Consider the following 21,106-nt stretch of genomic DNA (forward strand, 5'->3'; position numbering starts at 1 on the left):
GTAATCTGAAGAGATGTCACCCCATGCTTCCTGAAGCACCTCCCACCAGTTGGATTGGCCTGATGGCTTCTAGTTGTCAATGTGTTGAGGTAATCTGAAGAGATGTCACCCCATGCTTCCTGAAGCACCTCCCACCAGTTGGATTGGCCTGATGGCTTCTAGTTGTCAATGTGTTGAGGTAATCTGAAGAGATGTCACCCCATGCTTCCTGAAGCACCTCCCACCAGTTGGATTGGCCTGATGGCTTCTAGTTGTCAATGTGTTGAGGTAATCTGAAGAGATGTCACCCCATGCTTCCTGAAGCACCTCCCACCAGTTGGATTGGCCTGATGGCTTCTAGTTGTCAATGTGTTGAGGTAATCTGAAGAGATGTCACCCCATGCTTCCTGAAGCACCTCCCACCAGTTGGATTGGCCTGATGGCTTCTAGTTGTCAATGTGTTGAGGTAATCTGAAGAGATGTCACCCCATGCTTCCTGAAGCACCTCCCACCAGTTGGATTGGCCTGATGGCTTCTAGTTGTCAATGTGTTGAGGTAATCTGAAGAGATGTCACCCCATGCTTCCTGAAGCACCTCCCACCAGTTGGATTGGCCTGATGGCTTCTAGTTGTCAATGTGTTGAGGTAATCTGAAGAGATGTCACCCCATGCTTCCTGAAGCACCTCCCACCAGTTGGATTGGCCTGATGGCTTCTAGTTGTCAATGTGTTGAGGTAATCTGAAGAGATGTCACCCCATGCTTCCTGAAGCACCTCCCACCAGTTGGATTGGCCTGATGGCTTCTAGTTGTCAATGTGTTGAGGTAATCTGAAGAGATGTCACCCCATGCTTCCTGAAGCACCTCCCACCAGTTGGATTGGCCTGATGGCTTCTAGTTGTCAATGTGTTGAGGTAATCTGAAGAGATGTCACCCCATGCTTCCTGAAGCACCTCCCACCAGTTGGATTGGCCTGATGGCTTCTAGTTGTCAATGTGTTGAGGTAATCTGAAGAGATGTCACCCCATGCTTCCTGAAGCACCTCCCACCAGTTGGATTGGCCTGATGGCTTCTAGTTGTCCATTTGTTGAGGTAATCTGAAGAGATTTCACCCCATGCTTCCTGAAGCACCTCCCACCAGTTGGATTGGCCTGATGGCTTCTAGTTGTCAATGTGTTGAGGTAATCTGAAGAGATTTCACCCCATGCTTCCTGAAGCACCTCCCACAAGTTGGATTGGCCTGATGGGCACTTCTTACGTACCATACGGTCAAGCTGCTCCCACAACAGCTCAATAGGGTTGAGATCCGGTGACTGTGCTGGCCACTCCATTATAGACAGAACACCAGCTGACTGCTTCTTCTCTAAATAGTTCTTGCATAGTTTGGAGCTGTGCTTTGGGTCATTGTCCTGTTGTAGGAGGAAATTGGCTCCAATGAAGCATCGTCCACAGGCTATGGCATGGCATTGCAAAATGGAATGGTAGCCTTCCTTCTTCAAGATCCCTTTTACCCTGAACAAATCTCCCACTTCACCACCACCAACGCACCCCCAGACCATCACCCCCAGACCATCACCCCCAGACCATCACAATGCCTCCACCATGCGTGACAGATGGCGTCAAGCACTCCTCCAGCATCTTTTCAGTTTTTCTGCGTCTCACGAATGTTCTTCTTTGTGATCCGAACACCTCAAACTTAGATCAGTCTGTCCATAATCCTTTTTTTCTGTCCAGTGTCTGTGTTCTTTTGCCCATCTTAATCTTCTCTTTTTATTGGCCAGTCTGAGATATGACTTTTTCTCTGCAACTCTGCCTAGAAGGCCAGCATCCCGGAGTCGCCCCTTCACTGTTGACGTTGAGACTGGTGATTTGCGGTAAACTATTTAATTAAGCTGCCAGTTCAGGACTTGTGAGGCGTCTGTTTCTCAAACTAGACACTAATGTACTTGTCCTCTTACGCAGTTGTGCCCCGGGTCCTCCCACTCCTCTTTCTATTCTGGTTAGAGCCAGTTTGCGCTGTTCTGTGAAGGGAGTAGTACACAGCATTGTACGAGATGGCAATTTCTCGCATGGAAAAGCCTTCATTTCCCAGAACAAGAATAGACTGATGAGTTTGTTTTTGGCCATTTTGAGGTTGTAATCTAACCAACAAATGCTGATGTTCCAGATACTCAACTAGTCTTAAGGCCAGTTTTATTGCTTCTATAAATCAGGACAACAGTTGTCAGCTGTGCTAACATAATTGCAAAAGGGTTTTCTAATGATCAATTAGCCTTTTAAAATGATAAACTTGGTTTAGCTAACACAACGTGCCATTGGAACACAGGAGTGATGGTTGCTGATAATGGGCCTCTGTACACCTGATAATGGGCCTCTGTACACCTGATAATGGGCCTCTGTACACCTGATAATGGGCCTCTGTACACCTGATAATGGGCCTCTATATGCCGTTGGGCCTCTATATGCCGTTTTCAGCTACAATAGTCATTTACAACATTAACAATGTCTACACTGTATTTCTGATCAATTTGATGTTATTTTAATGGACCATTTAAAACTTTTCTTTCAAAAACAAGGACATTTCTAAGTGACCCGCAACTTTTGAAAGGTAGTGTATATGTGTGCCTGGCGTGCTTGTGTGTGTGTGTGTGTGTGTGTGTGTGTACATTTGTGTGTGTGTGTGTGTGTGTGTGTGTGTGTTACCTGTTGGCTCTGAGGTTGTTGAGCCTGGCCTCCAGGTCGTTGAGCAGGTTAACCTTCTTATAGCACTGAGAACAATAGACATCCAACACATCACTGTTGTACTGGTGACACATCTTCAGAGGGGTCTGACCAGCACTACAGAGACAGAGGGAGGGAGGGAGGGAGGGAGAGAGAGAGAGGGAGGGAGGGAGGGAGGGAGGGAGGGAGAGAGAGGGAGGGAGGGAGGGAGGGAGGGAGGGAGGGAGAGGGAGGGAGGGAGGGAGGGAGAGAGAGAGGGAGGGAGGGAGGGAGGGAGGGAGGGGAGGGAGGAGGGGGGGGGGAGGGAGGAGGGAGGGAGAGAAAGAGAGAGAGAGACAGAGAGAAGAGAGAGAGACAGAGAGAAAGAGAGAGAGAGACAAGGAGGGAGAGAGAGACTATAATTACACACAGTGCTTTGTATCTGTCAATAGAACAGAGCAAAAGGTTTCCTCCCTGTTACACATGAGTGGCTGAAAGGTGAAGAGTGTGTGTTGGTGCAGCATGTAAAGGGCAGTGTGTGTCAGTCATTGGGGGCCAACTGTCATTGATGAATGTCATGTCCATAGTTTCCTCTATGTGCCACTAACCTGGAGGGCAGGGAGGAGCCGAGGTCTGAGAAGCCGTTGGTGCGAGCGTCATCGTCGGGGCAAGGGCTGCTGGGAGTGTAGTCCACGTCCTCCCCCTCTCCGTAGTCCTCAAACTGTTCCTCCCCCGAGAAGACCGACGCAGAAGCCGAGCCAATCAGCTGGCCAGAACTACAGCCAATCAGAACACGAAGAACAGGAGTCAACATATGAATCAGTATGGGCCCCGCTCCCGAACAGTCCCGGACTCCCCATCTCCTAGGCCCCTCAAATTCTCACCTGAACCTGGAAGACATATCTACTGTTTTTGTTCATACCTCCCCTCTAATCAGGGACTGATTTAGACCTGGGACACCAGGAGGGTGATTCCCCTCTAATCAGGGACTGATTTAGACCTGGGACACCAGGTGGGTGATTCCTCTCTAATCACGGACTGATTTAGACCTGGGACACCAGGAGGGTGATTCCCCTCTAATCAGGGACTGATTTAGACCTGGGACACCAGGTGGGTGATTCCTCTCTAATCACGGACTGATTTAGACCTGGGACACCAGGTGGGTGATTCCTCTCTAATCAGGGACTGATTTAGACCTGGGACACCAGGTGGGTGATGTTAACTATCAGGTAGAACAGAAAACCAGCAGGACTCTGGAACTTGTTGGATAAGATTTGAAAACCCCTTCCCTAGAAACTCAGAACGTCTGAAAACACTGTCTGGAGTATAGCAATATGGAGCCAATTCCACCTAGCCTATCAGAGGGCCCATTCCACCTAGCCTATCAGAGGGCCCATTCCACCTAGCCTATCAGAGGGCCCATTCCACCTAGCCTATCAGAGGGCCAATTCCACCTAGCCTATCAGAGGGCCCATTCCACCTAGCCTATCAGAGGGCCCATTCCACCTAGCCTATCAGAGGGCCCATTCCACCTAGCCTATCAGAGGGCCCATTCCACCTAGCCTATCAGAGGGCCCATTCCACCTAGCCTATCAGAGGGCCCATTCCACCTAGCCTATCAGAGGGCCCATTCCACCTAGCCTATCAGAGGGCCCATTCCACCTAGTCTATCAGAGGGCCCATTCCACCTAGCCTATCAGAGGGCCCATTCCACCTAGCCTATTAGAGGGCCCATTCCACCTAGCCAATAGCAGTCCCACAAGTCTACAAGAAGTGCTTATGGCAGGTTTGGGCTACTACAGCCACATTTACATTTACATTTAAGTCATTTAGCAGACGCTCTTATCCAGAGCGACTTACAAATTGGTGCTTTCACCTTATGACATCCAGTGGAACAGCCACTATACAATAGTGCATCTAAATATTTTAAGGGGGGGGTGAGAGGGATTACTTTATCCTATCCTAGGTATTCCTTAAAGAGGTGGGGTTTCAGGTGTCTCCGGAATGGTCACAGCCATGGTCAGATAGATGGTACTACAGCCATGGTCAGATAGATGGGACTACAGCCATGGTCAGATAGATGCTACTACAGCCATGGTCAGATAGATGGGACTACAGCCATGGTCAGATAGATGGTACTACAGCCATGGTCAGATAGATGGGACTACAGCCATGGTCAGATAGATGGTACTACAGCCATGGTCAGATAGATGGTACTACAGCCATGGTCAGATAGATGGTACTACAGCCATGGTCAGATAGATGCTACTACAGCCATGGTCAGATAGATGCTACTACAGCCATGGTCAGATAGATGCTACTACAGCCATGGTCAGATAGATGCTACTACAGCCATGGTCAGATAGATGCTACTACAGCCATGGTCAGATAGATGGGACTACAGCCATGGTCAGATAGATGGACTACAGCCATGGTCAGATAGATGCTACTACAGCCATGGTCAGATAGATGCTACTACAGCCATGGTCAGATAGATGCTACTACAGCCATGGTCAGATAGATGCTACTACAGCCATGGTCAGATAGATGGGACTACAGCCATGGTCAGATAGATGGGACTACAGCCATGGTCAGATAGATGCGACTACAGCCATGGTCAGATAGATGCTACTACAGCCATGGTCAAATAGATGGGACTACAGCCATGGTCAAATAGATGGGACTACAGCCATGGTCAAATAGATGGGACTACAGCCATGGTCAGATAGATGGGACTACAGCCATGGTCAGATAGATGCTACTACAGCCATGGTCAGATAGATGGGACTACAGCCATGGTCAGATAGATGGGACTACAGCCCAGCCATGGTCAGATAGATGCTACTACAGCCATGGTCAGATAGATGGGACTACAGCCATGGTCAGATAGATGGGACTACAGCCATGGTCAGATAGATGCTACTATAGCCATGGTCAGATAGATGCTACTACAGCCCAGCCATGGTCAGATAGATGCTACTATAGCCATGGTCAGATAGATGGTACTACAGCCATGGTCAGATAGATGGTACTACAGCCATGGTCAGATAGATGGTACTACAGCCATGGTCAGATAGATGCTACTACAGCCATGGTCAGATAGATGCTACTATAGCCATGGTCAGATAGATGGGACTACAGCCATGGTCAGATAGATGGGACTACAGCCATGGTCAGATAGATGCTACTACAGCCATGGTCAGATAGATGGGACTACAGCCATGGTCAGATAGATGGGACTACAGCCATGGTCAGATAGATGGGACTACAGCCATGGTCAGATAGATGGGACTACAGCCATGGTCAGATAGATGGGACTACAGCCATGGTCAGATAGATGCTACTACAGCCATGGTCAGATAGATGGGACTACAGCCATGGTCAGATAGATGCTACTACAGCCATGGTCAGATAGATGGTACTACAGCCATGGTCAGATAGATGGTACTACAGCCATGGTCAGATAGATGGGACTACAGCCATGGTCAGATAGATGGTACTACAGCCCAGCCATGGTCAGATAGATGGGACTACAGCCATGGTCAGATAGATGGGACTACAGCCATGGTCAGATAGATGCTACTACAGCCATGGTCAGATAGATGGGACTACAGCCATGGTCAGATAGATGGTACTACAGCCCAGCCATGGTCAGATAGATGGGACTACAGCCATGGTCAGATAGATGCTACTATAGCCATGGTCAGATAGATGGTACTACAGCCATGGTCAGATAGATGGTACTACAGCCATGGTCAGATAGATGGGACTACAGCCATGGTCAGATATATGCTACTATAGCCATGGTCAGATAGATGGTACTACAGCCATGGTCAGATAGATGCTACTATAGCCATGGTCAGATAGATGGGACTACAGCCATGGTCAGATATATGCTACTACAGCCATGGTCAGATAGATGCTACTACAGCCATGGTCAGATAGATGGGACTACAGCCATGGTCAGATAGATGCTACTACAGCCCAGCCATGGTCAGATAGATGGGACTACAGCCATGGTGGTCAGATAGATGGGACTACAGCCACTGGGACCCAGCCATGGTCAGATAGATGGGACTACAGCCATGGTCAGATAGATGCTACTACAGCCCAGCCATGGTCAGATAGATGGGACTACAGCCATGGTCAGATAGATGGGACTACAGCCATGGTCAGATAGATGGGACTACAGCCATGGTCAGATAGATGCTACTACAGCCATGGTCAGATAGATGGGACTACAGCCATGGTCAGATAGATGCTACTACAGCCCAGCCATGGTCAGATAGATGGGACTACAGCCATGGTCAGATAGATGGGACTACAGCCATGGTCAGATAGATGCTACTACAGCCATGGTCAGATAGATGCTACTACAGCCCAGCCATGGTCAGATAGATGGGACTACAGCCATGGTCAGATAGATGCTACTACAGCCATGGTCAGATAGATGCTACTACAGCCATGGTCAGATAGATGGTACTACAGCCATGGTCAGATAGATGCTACTACAGCCATGGTCAGATAGATCAGATAGATGGGACTACAGCCATGGTCAGATAGATGCTACTACAGCCATGGTCAGATAGATGGGACTACAGCCATGGTCAGATAGATGCTACTACAGCCATGGTCAGATAGAGCTACAGCCATGGTCAGATAGATGGCTACTACAGCCATGGTCAGATAGATGGGACTACAGCCATGGTCAGATAGATGGGACTACAGCCATGGTCAGATAGATGCTACTACAGCCATGGTCAGATAGATCCTTACTACAGCCATGGTCAGATAGATGCTACTACAGCCATGGTCAGATAGATGGGACTACAGCCATGGTCAGATAGATGCTACTACAGCCATGGTCAGATAGATGGTACTACAGCCATGGTCCCTCCCAGCCATGGTCTACTACAGCCATGGTCAGATAGATGGTACTACAGCCATGGTCAGATAGATGCTACTACAGCCATGGTCAGATAGGTCAGCCATGGTCAGATAGGGACTACAGATAGATGGTACTACAGCCACAGCCATGGTCAGATAGATGCTACTACAGCCATGGTCAGATAGATGGGACTACAGCCATGGTCAGATAGATGCTACTACAGCCATGGTCAGATAGATGGTACTACAGCCATGGTCAGATAGATGGTACTACAGCCATGGTCAGATAGATGGTACTACAGCCATGGTCAGATAGATGGTACTACAGCCATGGTCAGATAGATGGTACTACAGCCATGGTCAGATAGATGCTACTACAGCCATGGTCAGATAGATGACCTGAAACAGTCTCTCTAGACTACAGCCATGGTCAGATAGATGGTACTACAGCCATGGTCAGATAGATGCTACTACAGCCATGGTCAGATAGATGGTACTACAGCCATGGTCAGATAGATGGTACTACAGCCATGGTCAGATAGATGGTACTACAGCCATGGTCAGATAGATGGTGTCAAAAATCGGATTAAAAATCAATAATCAATAACCGGTATAATCTGTGACATCATAACGTCACACTTACTTGTTGAACAGTCCACCTAGCCCCTCCTCCTTCTCGTTGCTCCGCCCCCCGTCAGAGGTGTCAGAGCCCACGCCGCTCTCATTGGTGCTGTCCATGTCACAACACTCCCCCTGCTCCACACTGCAGTCTGGGTATGGACGGGTACACATGATGATGGGAGGGCCCAGTCGGGCCTCGCCGTTCTGGAGCGAGAGAGAGGGGGGAGAGGGAGCATAGGGGTAGGGGGAGGGGTAGGGGGAGAGGGGTAGGGTTAGGGGGAGAGAGAGAGGGGGAGAGGGAGCATAGGGGGAGGGGGCGGGGGGAGAGAGAGGGGTAGGGGGGAGAGAGGGGGAGAGGGAGAGAGGGAGGAGTAGGGGAGAGAGAGAGGACATTAGTCAACCATCACCGTTATTCAACTCAACATGCTGGAGACAGACAGAAAACAGTGTTTCCTCTACGTTGTTGTCTTGGCGGAGCACACGGCCAACTTCCAAACCCTGAACAATAAAACATTTAACACCCATCATCACAGCTAAGAGCATCCTCAGTGAACCAGCACATTCAATTCAATACAACCCAGGCAGTGGTGGACCACTGGTAGGGCAGAGAAGAGTGTCTCAGAAACCCCTCCCTTCCTCCATTCTTTCCTCTCTCTCCCCCTCCCCCTCCCTCCCTCCCTCCCTCCTTGCCTCCCTCCCTCCTTCCTTCCCTCCCCCCTCTCCCATCCCTCCTTCCCTCCCTCCCATCCCTCCTTCCCACCCCCTCTCCCATCCCTCCTTCCCTCCCCCCTCCCATCCCTTCCCTCCCTCCCCCTCCCATCCCTCCCATCTCCCATCCCTCCCTTCCCTCCCCCTCTCCCATCCCTCCCTCCTCCTCTCCCTTCTCCTCCTCTCCCTTCCCTCTCTCTCTCCCATCCCTCTCTCTCCCATCCCTCTCTCTCCCATCCCTCTCTCTCTCCCATCCCTCTCTCTGAAGGATATCTACAGCAGTAAACCTGTGATTTAATGATCGCTCGTTAGTATTCTCCACATCTGCCCCACGTCCTTGTCATGACCTTTAAAAGGGGATTTATGTGTAGAGTAGTTACTGTGTTGATTATCTGACCTGTAACAGTCTCTCTAGGGGCTGGTAATGTCTGTGTTGATTATCTGACCTGTAACAGTCTCTCTAGGGGCTGGTAATGTCTGTGTTGATTATCTGACCTGTAACAGTCTCTCTAGGGGCTGGTAATGTCTGTGTTGATTATCTGACCTGTAACAGTCTCTCTAGGGGCTGGTAATGTCTGTGTTGATTATCTGACCTGTAACAGTCTCTCTAGGGGCTGGTAATGTCTGTGATGATTATCTGACCTGTAACAGTCTCTCTAGGGGCTGGTAATGTCTGTGTTGATTATCTGACCTGTAACAGTCTCTCTAGGGGCTGGTAATGTCTGTGTTGATTATCTGACCTGAAACAGTCTCTCTAGGGGCTGGTAATGTCTGTGTTGATTATCTGACCTGTAACAGTCTCTCTAGGGGCTGGTAATGTCTGTGTTGATTATCTGACCTGTAACAGTCTCTCTAGGGGCTGGTAATGTCTGTGTTGATTATCTGACCTGATTAACAGTCTCTCTAGGGGCTGGTAATGTCTGTGTTGATTATCTGACCTGTAACAGTCTCTCTAGGGGCTGGTAATGTCTGTGTTGATTATCTGACCTGTAACAGTCTCTCTAGGGGCTGGTAATGTCTGTGTTGATTATCTGACCTGTAACAGTCTCTCTAGGGGCTGGTAATGTCTGTGTTGATTATCTGACCTGTAACAGTCTCTCTAGGGGCTGGTAATGTCTGTGTTGATTATCTGACCTGTAACAGTCTCTCTAGGGGCTGGTAATGTCTGTGTTGATTATCTGACCTGTAACAGTCTCTCTAGGGGCTGGTAATGTCTGTGTTGATTATCTGACCTGTAACAGTCTCTCTAGGGGCTGGTAATGTCTGTGTTGATTATCTGACCTGTAACAGTCTCTCTAGGGGCTGGTAATGTCTGTGTTGATTATCTGACCTGTAACAGTCTCTCTAGGGGCTGGTAATGTCTGTGTTGATTATCTGACCTGTAACAGTCTCTCTAGGGGCTGGTAATGTCTGTGTTGATTATCTGACCTGAAACAGTCTCTCTAGGGGCTGGTAATGTCTGTGTTGATTATCTGACCTGAAACAGTCTCTCTAGGGGCTGGTAATGTCTGTGTTGATTATCTGACCTGTAACAGTCTCTCTAGGGGCTGGTAATGTCTGTGTTGATTATCTGACCTGAAACAGTCTCTCTAGGGGCTGGTAATGTCTGTGTTGATTATCTGACCTGTAACAGTCTCTCTAGGGGCTGGTAATGTCTGTGTTGATTATCTGACCTGTAACAGTCTCTCTAGGGGCTGGTAATGTCTGTGTTGATTATCTGACCTGTAACAGTCTCTCTAGGGGCTGGTAATGTCTGTGTTGATTATCTGACCTGTAACAGTCTCTCTAGGGGCTGGTAATGTCTGTGTTGATTATCTGACCTGTAACAGTCTCTCTAGGGGCTGGTAATGTCTGTGTTGATTATCTGACCTGTAACAGTCTCTCTAGGGGCTGGTAATGTCTGTGTTGATTATCTGACCTGTAACAGTCTCTCTAGGGGCTGGTAATGTCTGTGTTGATTATCTGACCTGTAACAGTCTCTCTAGGGGCTGGTAATGTCTGTGTTGATTATCTGACCTGTAACAGTCTCTCTAGGGGCTGGTAATGTCTGTGTTGATTATCTGACCTGTAACAGTCTCTCTAGGGGCTGGTAATGTCTGTGTTGATTATCTGACCTGAAACAGTCTCTCTAGGGGCTGGTAATGTCTGTGTTGATTATCTGACCTGTAACAGTCTCTCTAGGGGCTGGTAATGTCTGTGTTGATTATCTGACCTGAAACAGTCTCTCTAGGGGCTGGTAATGTCTGTGTTGATTATCTGACCTGTAACAGTCTCTCTAGGGGCTGGTAATGTCTGTGTTGATTATCTGACCTGTAACAGTCTCTCTAGGGGCTGGTAATGTCTGTGTTGATTATCTGACCTGTAACAGTCTCTCTAGGGGCTGGTAATGTCTGTGTTGATTATCTGACCTGAAACAGTCTCTCTAGGGGCTGGTAATGTCTGTGTTGATTATCTGTCCTGAAACAGTCTCTCTAGGGGCTGGTAATGTCTGTGTTGATTATCTGTCCTGTAACAGTCTCTCTAGGGGCTGGTAATGTCTGTGTTGATTATCTGACCTGTAACAGTCTCTCTAGGGGCTGGTAATGTCTGTGTTGATTATCTGACCTGTAACAGTCTCTCTAGGGGCTGGTAATGTCTGTGTTGATTATCTGACCTGTAACAGTCTCTCTAGGGGCTGGTAATGTCTGTGTTGATTATCTGACCTGTAACAGTCTCTCTATGGGCTGGTAATGTCTGTGTTGATTATCTGACCTGTAACAGTCTCTCTAGGGGCTGGTAATGTCTGTGTTGATTATCTGACCTGTAACAGTCTCTCTAGGGGCTGGTAATGTCTGTGTTGATTATCTGTCCTGTAACAGTCTCTCTAGGGGCTGGTAATGTCTGTGTTGATTATCTGACCTGTAACAGTCTCTCTAGGGGCTGGTAATGTCTGTGTTGATTATCTGACCTGTAACAGTCTCTCTAGGGGCTGGTAATGTCTGTGTTGATTATCTGACCTGAAACAGTCTCTCTAGGGGCTGGTAATGTCTGTGTTGATTATCTGACCTGAAACAGTCTCTCTAGGGGCTGGTAATGTCTGTGTTGATCATCTGACCTGAAACAGTCTCTCTAGGGGCTGGTAATGTCTATGTTGATTATCTGACTTGTAACAGTCTCTCTAGGGGCTGGTAATGTCTGTGTTGATCATCTGACCTGAAACAGTCTCTCTAGGGGCTGGTAATGTCTGTGTTGATTATCTGACCTGAAACAGTCTCTCTAGGGGCTGGTAATGTCTGTTGAATATCTGACCTCTCTCTCTGTAATCGTTAAGGACTGGGGAGTTTTTCGGGATTAAAATAAACTGAATGGAGCGAAGTACAGGCACAATCCTAGAGGAAAACCTGGTTCAGTCTGTTTTCCACCAGACACTGGGAGAGGAATTCACCTTTCAGCAGGACAATAACATATAACACAAGGCCAAATATACACTGGAGTTTTGACTTAAATCTGTTTGAAAATTTATGTCAAGACATGAAAATGGTCATCTAGCAATGATCAACAACCAATTTGAAAAGAGCTTGAAGAATTTTGAAAAGAACAAATGGGCAAATGTTGCACAATCCAGGTGTGGAAAGCTGTTAGAGACTCACCCAGAAACACTCACAGCTGGAATCGCTGCCAAAGGTGCTTCTAACATCTATTGACCCAGGGGTGTGAAAACTTACGTAAATTAGATATTTCTGTATTTATTTTTCAATAAATTTGCTAAAATGTCTAAAAACATGTTCACTTTGTCATTATGGGGTATTGTGATGTCATTATGGGGTGTTGTGATGTCATTATGGGGTATTGTGATGTCATTATGGGGTATTGTGATGTCATTATGGGGTGTTGTGATGTCATTATGGGGTGTTGTGATGTCATTATGGGGTATTGTGATGTCATTATGGGGTATTGTGATGTCATTATGGGGTGTTGTGATGTCATTATGGGGTATTGTGATGTCATTATGGGGTGTTGTGTGCAGATGGGTGAAAAAAAAAACAATTTAATCCATTTTGAAATCATGCTGTAACAACAAAATGTGGAATAAGTCAAAGGGTATGAATGCCTTCTGAAGGCCCTGTATCCATGTGTGCATTAAGTTATTATTATTATTATTTCTAATTGTGGCAGGTGTGGTCCTCCATAAACTACATGACATAAATGCATAATGAGGAGACATGACGGGCGTTTTAGAGTTCAGGAGTAGAGAACATTGGGAAGTGACTGGACCACTGGCCTAGATCTGTTTGCTCCTGTTCAGGAGTGTGTGTGATTGTGTGTAAATAATACATACACGTCTGTCTGGCCTCACCAGACTGCTCTACCACTGGGAAACACACACACACACACACCAGACAGCCCCAAAAACCCCATTCACACACACACACACACCAGACAGCCCCCAAAAACCCCATTCACACACACCAGACAGCCCCCAAAACCCCATTCCCACAGACACACCAGACAGCCCCCCAAAACCCAATTCCCACAGACAGCCCCCCAAAACCCAATTCCCACAGACAGCCCCCAAAACCCAATTCCCACAGACAGCCCCCAAAACCCAATTCCACAGACAGCCCCCAAAACCCCCATTCACACAGACAGCCCCCAAAACCCCATTCCACAGACAGCCCCCAAAACCCCATTCCCACAGACAGCCCCCAAAACCCCATTCCCACAGACAGCCCACAAAAACCCCATTCACACAGACAGCCCCCAAAACCCCCATTCCCACAGACAGCCCCCAAAACCCCATTCCCACAGACACCAGACAGCCCCCAAAACCCCACAGACACAGTGAATCTTCTCTGCCGACACGCGTGATGTGCGCACGCGTGCGTGTTGCCATTTTGACCTCCAACGGCTAATTACTAGTTACTGGAGTACAGCTGCCTGCAACATTACTGCTTAAATAACAGTTAATACCTTCAAGCGCGCACACACACACACACACACACACACACACACACACACACACACACACACACACACACACACACACACACACACACACAGTCTACTTAGCATGTGAACAGAGTGCACCCTTTAGTTTTTAGTGGCTGAACAGATAACAAGCTAACGAGAGGATCGGCTAATCCAGGTATTTTAGTCCAGGTGGGGAAGACTGAATGAACACACACACACACACACACACACACACACACACATCTGTGGGAAAGCTTAGCACAGTATATCACCTTCTAGTAGACTGCAGTAAAGCTGGACACCAGGGCTGGGTGGTGTCTGGAACCTCACCATACTAATCACCATACTAATCACCATACTAATCACCATACTAATCACCATACTAATCACCATACTTACAGTTGGAGTCTGAAGTTGACATACACTCCATTAGTATTTGGTAGCGTTGCCTTTAAATGGTTTAACTTGGGTCAAACATTCCGGGTCGCCTTCCACAAGATACAGTGGGGCAACAAAGTATTTAGTCAGCCACCAATTGTGCAAGTTCTCCCACTTAAAAAGATGAGAGAGGCCTGTAATTTTCATCATAGGTACACTTCAACTATGACAGACAAAATGAGCGAAACATTTTTTTTAATGAATTTATTTGCAAATTATGGTGGAAAATAAGTATTTGGTCACCTACATACAAGCAAGATTTTTGGCTCTCACAGACCTGTAACTTCTTCTTTAAGAGGCTCCTCTGTCCTCCTCTCGTTACCTGTATTAATGGCACCTGTTTGAACTTGTTATCAGTATAAAAGACACCTGTCCACAACCTCAAACAGTCACACTCCAAACTCCACTATGGCCAAGACCAAAGAGCTGTCAAAGGACACCAGAAACAAAATTGTAGACCTGCACTAGACTGGGATGACTGAATCTGCAATAGGTAAGCAGCTTGGTTTGAAGAAATCAACTGTGGGAGCAATTATTAGGAAATGGAAGACATACAAGACCACTGATAATCTCCCTCGATCTGGGGCTCCACGCAAGATCTCACCCCGTGGGGTCAACATGATCACACGAACGGTGAGCAAAAATCCCAGATCCACACGGGGGGACCTAGTGAATGACCTGCAGAGAGCTGGGACCAAAGTAACACAGCCTACCATCAGTAACACACTACGCCGCCAGGGACTCAAATCCTGCAGTGCCAGACGTGTCCCCCTGCTTAAGCCAGTACATGTCTAGGCCCGTCTGAAGTTTGCTAGAGAGCATTTGGATGATCCAGAAGAAGATTGGGATAATGTCATATGGTCAGATGAAACCAAAATGTAACTTTTTGGTAAAAACTCAACTCGTCGTGTTTGGAGGACAAAAATGCTGGGTTGCATCCAAAGAACACCATACCTACTGTGAAGCATGGGGGTGGAAACATCATGCTTTGGGGCTGTTTTTCTGCAAAGGGACCAGGACGACTGATCCGTGTAAAGGAAAGAATGAATGGGGCCATGTAATCGTGAGATTTTGAGTGAAAACCTCCTTCCATCAGCAAGGGCATTGAAGATGAAACGTGGCTGGGTCTTTCAGCATGACAATGATCCCAAACACACCGCCCGGGCAACGAAGGAGTGGCTTCGTAAGAAGCATTTCAAGGTCCTGGAGTGGCCTAGCCAGTCTCCAGATCTCAACCCCATAGAAAAACTTTGGAGGGAGTTGAAAGTCTGTGTTGCCCAGCAACAGCCCCAAAACATCACTGCTCTAGAGGAGATCTGCATGGAGGAATGGGCCAAAAAAACAGCAAGTGTGTGAAAACCTTGTGAAGACTTACAGAAAACGTTTGACCTCTGTCATTGCCAACAAAGGGTATAGAACAAAGTATTGAGATAAACTTTTGTTATTGACCAAATACTTATTTTCCACCATAATTTGCAAATAAATTCATTAAAAATCCTACAATGTGATTTTCTGGATTTTTAAAAATCATTTTGTCTGTCAGAGTTGAAGTGTGATGAAAATTACATCTACATCTACACCTATGATGAAAATTACAGGCCTCTCTCAGCTTTTTAAGTGGGAGAACTTGCACAATTGGTGGCTGACTAAATACTTTTTTGCCCCACTGTATCTGCATCTATATCTATATCTACATCTACATCTGCATCTATATCTCATCTGCATCTATCTATATCTGCATCTATATCTATATCTATATCTGCATCTATCTATATCTATATCTATGCATCTATATCTATATCTATATCTATATCTATCTATATCTATATCTGCATCTATATCTATATCATCTATATCTATATCTATATCTGCATCTATATCTGCATCTATATCTATATCTATATCTGCATCTATATCTATATCTATCTATCTATATCTGCATCTATATCTATATCTATCTATATCTGCATCTATATCTGCTATATCTATATCTGCATCTATATCTATCTGCATCTATATCTATATCTATATCTGCATCTATATCTATCTATATCTACATCTATCTATATCTGCATCTATATCTATATCTATATCTATATCTGCATCTATATCTATATCTATATCTGCATCTATATATCTATATCTATATCTGCATCTATATCTGCATCTACATCTGCATCTATATCTAATCTATATCTACATCTATCTATATCTACATCTATATCTGAGAGAGAGAAACTATATCTGCAGAAATCTATATCTGCATCTATATCTATACAGCAGAGACAGCAGAACACAGAGTACAGAGAACAATATTGGACACAGTTAGTCTGCTGCAGCATTCACATCTCATCTCCATGCAGACACACTCTCTTACCGTGAAGTCCATTGCAGGGGGCTCTCTCCTCTCCTATATCTATATCTGCATCTCCTATCTGAAGTGTGCTGTCCATTCCTGATTCCACTGCCACACACATCCACACACACTGCCCAGACACGGGTAATCCACACCCTCCTAACAATTACCGTCTGCACGTGTGTTGTTCAGTCACAATATAGATCGTTCATACACACACACGACACGTGTGTATGCCAGGTCCGAACACACACACACAGTCCAATAGGTCCAGCCCAAACAGTAGTCCTCCAATTACAATCCACAGAAATGTTGATAGAAGAAGACCAGCAGAACAGCTAACACACTACACCAGCACTATACCGTCAACAGAACAGCTAACACACTACACCAGCACTATACCGTCAACAGAACAGCTAACACACTACACCAGCACTATACCGTCAACAGAACAGCTAACACACTACACCAGCACTACACAACAGAACAGCTAACACACTACACCAGCACTATACCGTCAACAGAACAGCTAACACACTACACCAGCACTATACCGTCAACAGAACAGCTAACACACTACACCAGCACTATACAGAACAGCTCAACAGAACAGCTAACACACTACACCAGCACTATACCGTCAACAGAACAGCTAACACACTACACCAGCACTATACCGTCAACAGAACAGCTAACACACTACACCAGCACTATACCGTCAACAGAACAGCTAACACACTACACCAGCACTACCGTCAACAGAACAGCTAACCACACTATACCGTCAACAGAACAGCTAACACACTATACACCAGCACTATACCGTCAACAGAACAGCTAACACACTACACCAGCACTATACCGTCAACAGAACAGCTAACACACTACACCAGCACTATACCGTCAACAGAACAGCTAACACACTACACCAGCACTATACCGTCAACAGAACAGCTAAACACTACACCAGCACTCAACAGAACAGCTAACACACTACACCAGCACTATACCGTCAACAGCACTATACCGTCAACAGAACAGCTAACACACTACACCAGCACTATACCGTCAACAGAACAGCTAACACACAACAGAACAGCTAACACACTACACCAGCACTATACCGTCAACAGAACAGCTAAACACACACCAGCACACCGTCAACAGAACAGCTAACACACTACACCAGTCAACAGAACAGCTAACACACTACACCAGCACTATACCGTCAACAGAACAGCTAACACACTACACCAGCACTATACCGTCAACAGAACAGCTAACACACTACACCAGCACTATACCGTCAACAGAACAGCTAACACACTACACAGAACAGCTAACACACTACACCAGCACTATACCGTCAACAGAACAGCTAACACACTACACCAGCACTATACCGTCAACAGAACAGCTAACACACTACACCAGCACTATACCGTCAACAGAACAGCTAACACACTACACCAGCACTATACCGTCAACAGAACAGCTAACACACTACACCAGCACTATACCGTCAACAGAACAGCTAACACACTACACCAGCACTATACCGTCAACAGAACAGCTAACACACTATACCGTCAACAGAACAGCTAACACACTACACCAGCACTATACCGTCAACAGAACAGCTAACACACTACACCAGCTAACACACTACACCAGCACTATACCGTCAACAGAACAGCTAACACACTACACCAGCACTATACCGTCAACAGAACAGCTAACACACTACACCAGCACTATACCGTCAACAGAACAGCTAACACACTACACCACCAGCACTATACCGTCAACAGAACAGCTAACACACTACACCAGCAGCACTATACCGTCAACAGAACAGCTAACACACTACACCAGCACTATACCGTCAACAGAACAGCTAACACACTACACCAGCACTATACCGTCAACAGAACAGCTAACACACTACACCAGCACTATACCGTCAACAGAACAGCTAACACACTACACCAGCACACCGTCAACAGAACAGCTAACACACTACACCAGCACTATACCGTCAACAGAACAGCTAACACACTACACCAGCACTATACCGTCAACAGAACAGCTAACACACTACACCAGCACTATACCGTCAACAGAACAGCTAACACACTACACCAGAACAGCTACACCAGCGCTCCAGCACTATACCGTCAACAGAACAGCTAACACACTACACCAGCACTATACCGTCAACAGAACAGCTAACACACTACACCAGCACTATACCGTCAACAGAACAGCTAACACACTACACCAGCACGCTCAACAGAACACTACTACCAGCACTATACCGTCAACAGAACAGCTAACACACTACACCAGCACTATACCGTCAACAGAACAGCTAACACACTACACCAGCACTATACCGTCAACAGAACAGCTAACACACTACACCAGCACTATACCGTACACCAACAGAACAGCTAACACACTACACCAGCACTATACCGTCAACAGAACAGCTAACACACTACACCAGCACTATACCGTCAACAGAACAGCTAACACACTACACCAGCACTATACCGTCAACAGAACAGCTAACACACTACACCACAGTCAACAGAACAGCTAACACACTACACCAGCGCTCCAGCACTATACCGTCAACAGAACAGCTAACACACTACACCAGCACTATACCGTCAACAGAACAGCTAACACACTACACAGCGCTCCAGCACTATACCGTCAACAGAACAGCTAACACACTACACCAGCGCTCCAGCACTATACCGTCAACAGAACAGCTAACACACTACACCATCCAGCACTATACCGTCAACAGAACAGCTAACACACTACACCAGCGCTCCAGCACTATACCGTCAACAGAACAGCTAACACACTACACCAGCGCTCCAGCACTATACAGACACAGCTAACACACAACAGAACAGCTAACACACTACACAGCGCTCCAGCACTATACCGTCAACAGAACAGCTAACACACTGCTCCAGCACTATACCGTCAACAGAACAGCTAACACACTACACCAGCGCTCCAGCACTGCCGTCAACAGAACAGCTAACACACTATACCGTCAACAGAACAGCTAACACACACCAGCGCTACCGTCAACAGAACAGCTAACACACTGGACCGTCAACAGAACAGCTAACACACACTTACCGTCAGAACAGAACAGCTAACAGCACCTTACCGTCAACAGAACAGCTCAACAGAAAGCACACACTTACCGTCAACAGAACAGCTAACACAACACAGAACAGCTAACACACTATACCGTCAACAGAACAGCTACCGTCAACAGAACAGCTAACACACTGTACCGTCAACAGAACAGCTAACACAACCACAACAGAACAGCTGTACCGTCAACAGAACAGCTAACACACTACCGTCAACAGAACAGCTAACACACTATACCGTCAACAGAACAGCTACAGAACACTGGACCGTCAACACCTTACCGTCAACAGAACAGCTAACACACTCAACAGAACAGCTAACACACTTACCGTCAACAGAACAGCTAACACACCTTACCGTCAACAGAACAGCTAACACACTGTACCGTCAACAGAACAGCTAACACACTGGACCGTCAACAGAACAGCTAACACACCTTACCGTCAACAGAACAGCTAACACACTGGACCGTCAACAGAACAGCTAACACACTGGACCGTCAACAGAACAGCTAACACACCTTACCGTCAACAGAACAGCTAACACACCTTGCCGTCAACAGAACAGCTAACACACCTTACCGTCAACAGAACAGCTAACACACTGGACCGTCAACAGAACATCTAACACACTGTACCAGCAGTGTACCGTTAACAGAACATCTAACACACCCTCGCTCACACACACTGACACTGCAGCGTGCCGGTTTGAATTTGAACACACACTGACGCTTAGGCAACAGTTACCGGGTTAAAGCCACACCTCCCACTGTACACCACCTCCCTCCCTCCTGGCTGTTGCTAGGTAACTGTTCAGCTGGGCCGGCCTCTAGCGGTGACATCAGCTAGATTGAGTCTGGCATTGGGATATTATTTTAGACCTGAGGAAAGAGTGCCTCCTACTGGCCCTCCAACACCACTTCCAGCAGCATCTGGTAACATTGTAAATACAACACATATTTATGTTGATTTATTTTCCCTTTAGTACTTTAACTATAACATTTAAATATGACATATGAAATGTATGAATTATTTTGGAAGTGTAATGTATACTATTCATTTTATTGTTTATTTCACTTGTTTTGGCAATGTAAACATATGTTCAATTTAATTTAATTGAGAGAGAGAGACACACAGAGAGAGAAAGGAGAGAGAGAAAGGAATTAGAGAAAGAAAGAGAGAACACACAGTCTTGCCATGCATAATAATTACTCCCCATGCCAATGGCAAACATGCAGGACCCAAGCTGCTGGAGTCAGGGTTAGCTGCTGGGGAGGAGAGACAC

The 21,106-nt window shown here is 46.6% G+C and overlaps 1 protein-coding gene across 1 annotated transcript in view; it reads right to left on the bottom strand.

Moving 5' to 3' along the window:
• Positions 1-16,685, bottom strand: part of LOC135568328 (rab11 family-interacting protein 4A-like) — a 52,393-nt gene extending 35,708 nt beyond the window's left edge. The window contains exons 1-5 of the mRNA XM_065015204.1: positions 16,658-16,685; positions 8,207-8,388; positions 3,285-3,452; positions 2,680-2,814; positions 1,831-1,837 (exon numbers count right to left, since the gene is read on the bottom strand). Coding sequence (XP_064871276.1) covers positions 1,831-1,837; positions 2,680-2,814; positions 3,285-3,452; positions 8,207-8,388; positions 16,658-16,669 — 504 coding nt within the window. The 5' untranslated portion in view covers positions 16,670-16,685. The remainder of the gene's footprint in view (positions 1-1,830; positions 1,838-2,679; positions 2,815-3,284; positions 3,453-8,206; positions 8,389-16,657) is intronic.
• Between the last annotated feature and the right edge of the window lie 4,421 nt (positions 16,686-21,106).

The sequence above is a fragment of the Oncorhynchus nerka genome, unplaced genomic scaffold (assembly GCF_034236695.1).
Source record: "Oncorhynchus nerka isolate Pitt River unplaced genomic scaffold, Oner_Uvic_2.0 unplaced_scaffold_1621, whole genome shotgun sequence".
Lineage (NCBI taxonomy): Eukaryota > Metazoa > Chordata > Actinopteri > Salmoniformes > Salmonidae > Oncorhynchus > Oncorhynchus nerka.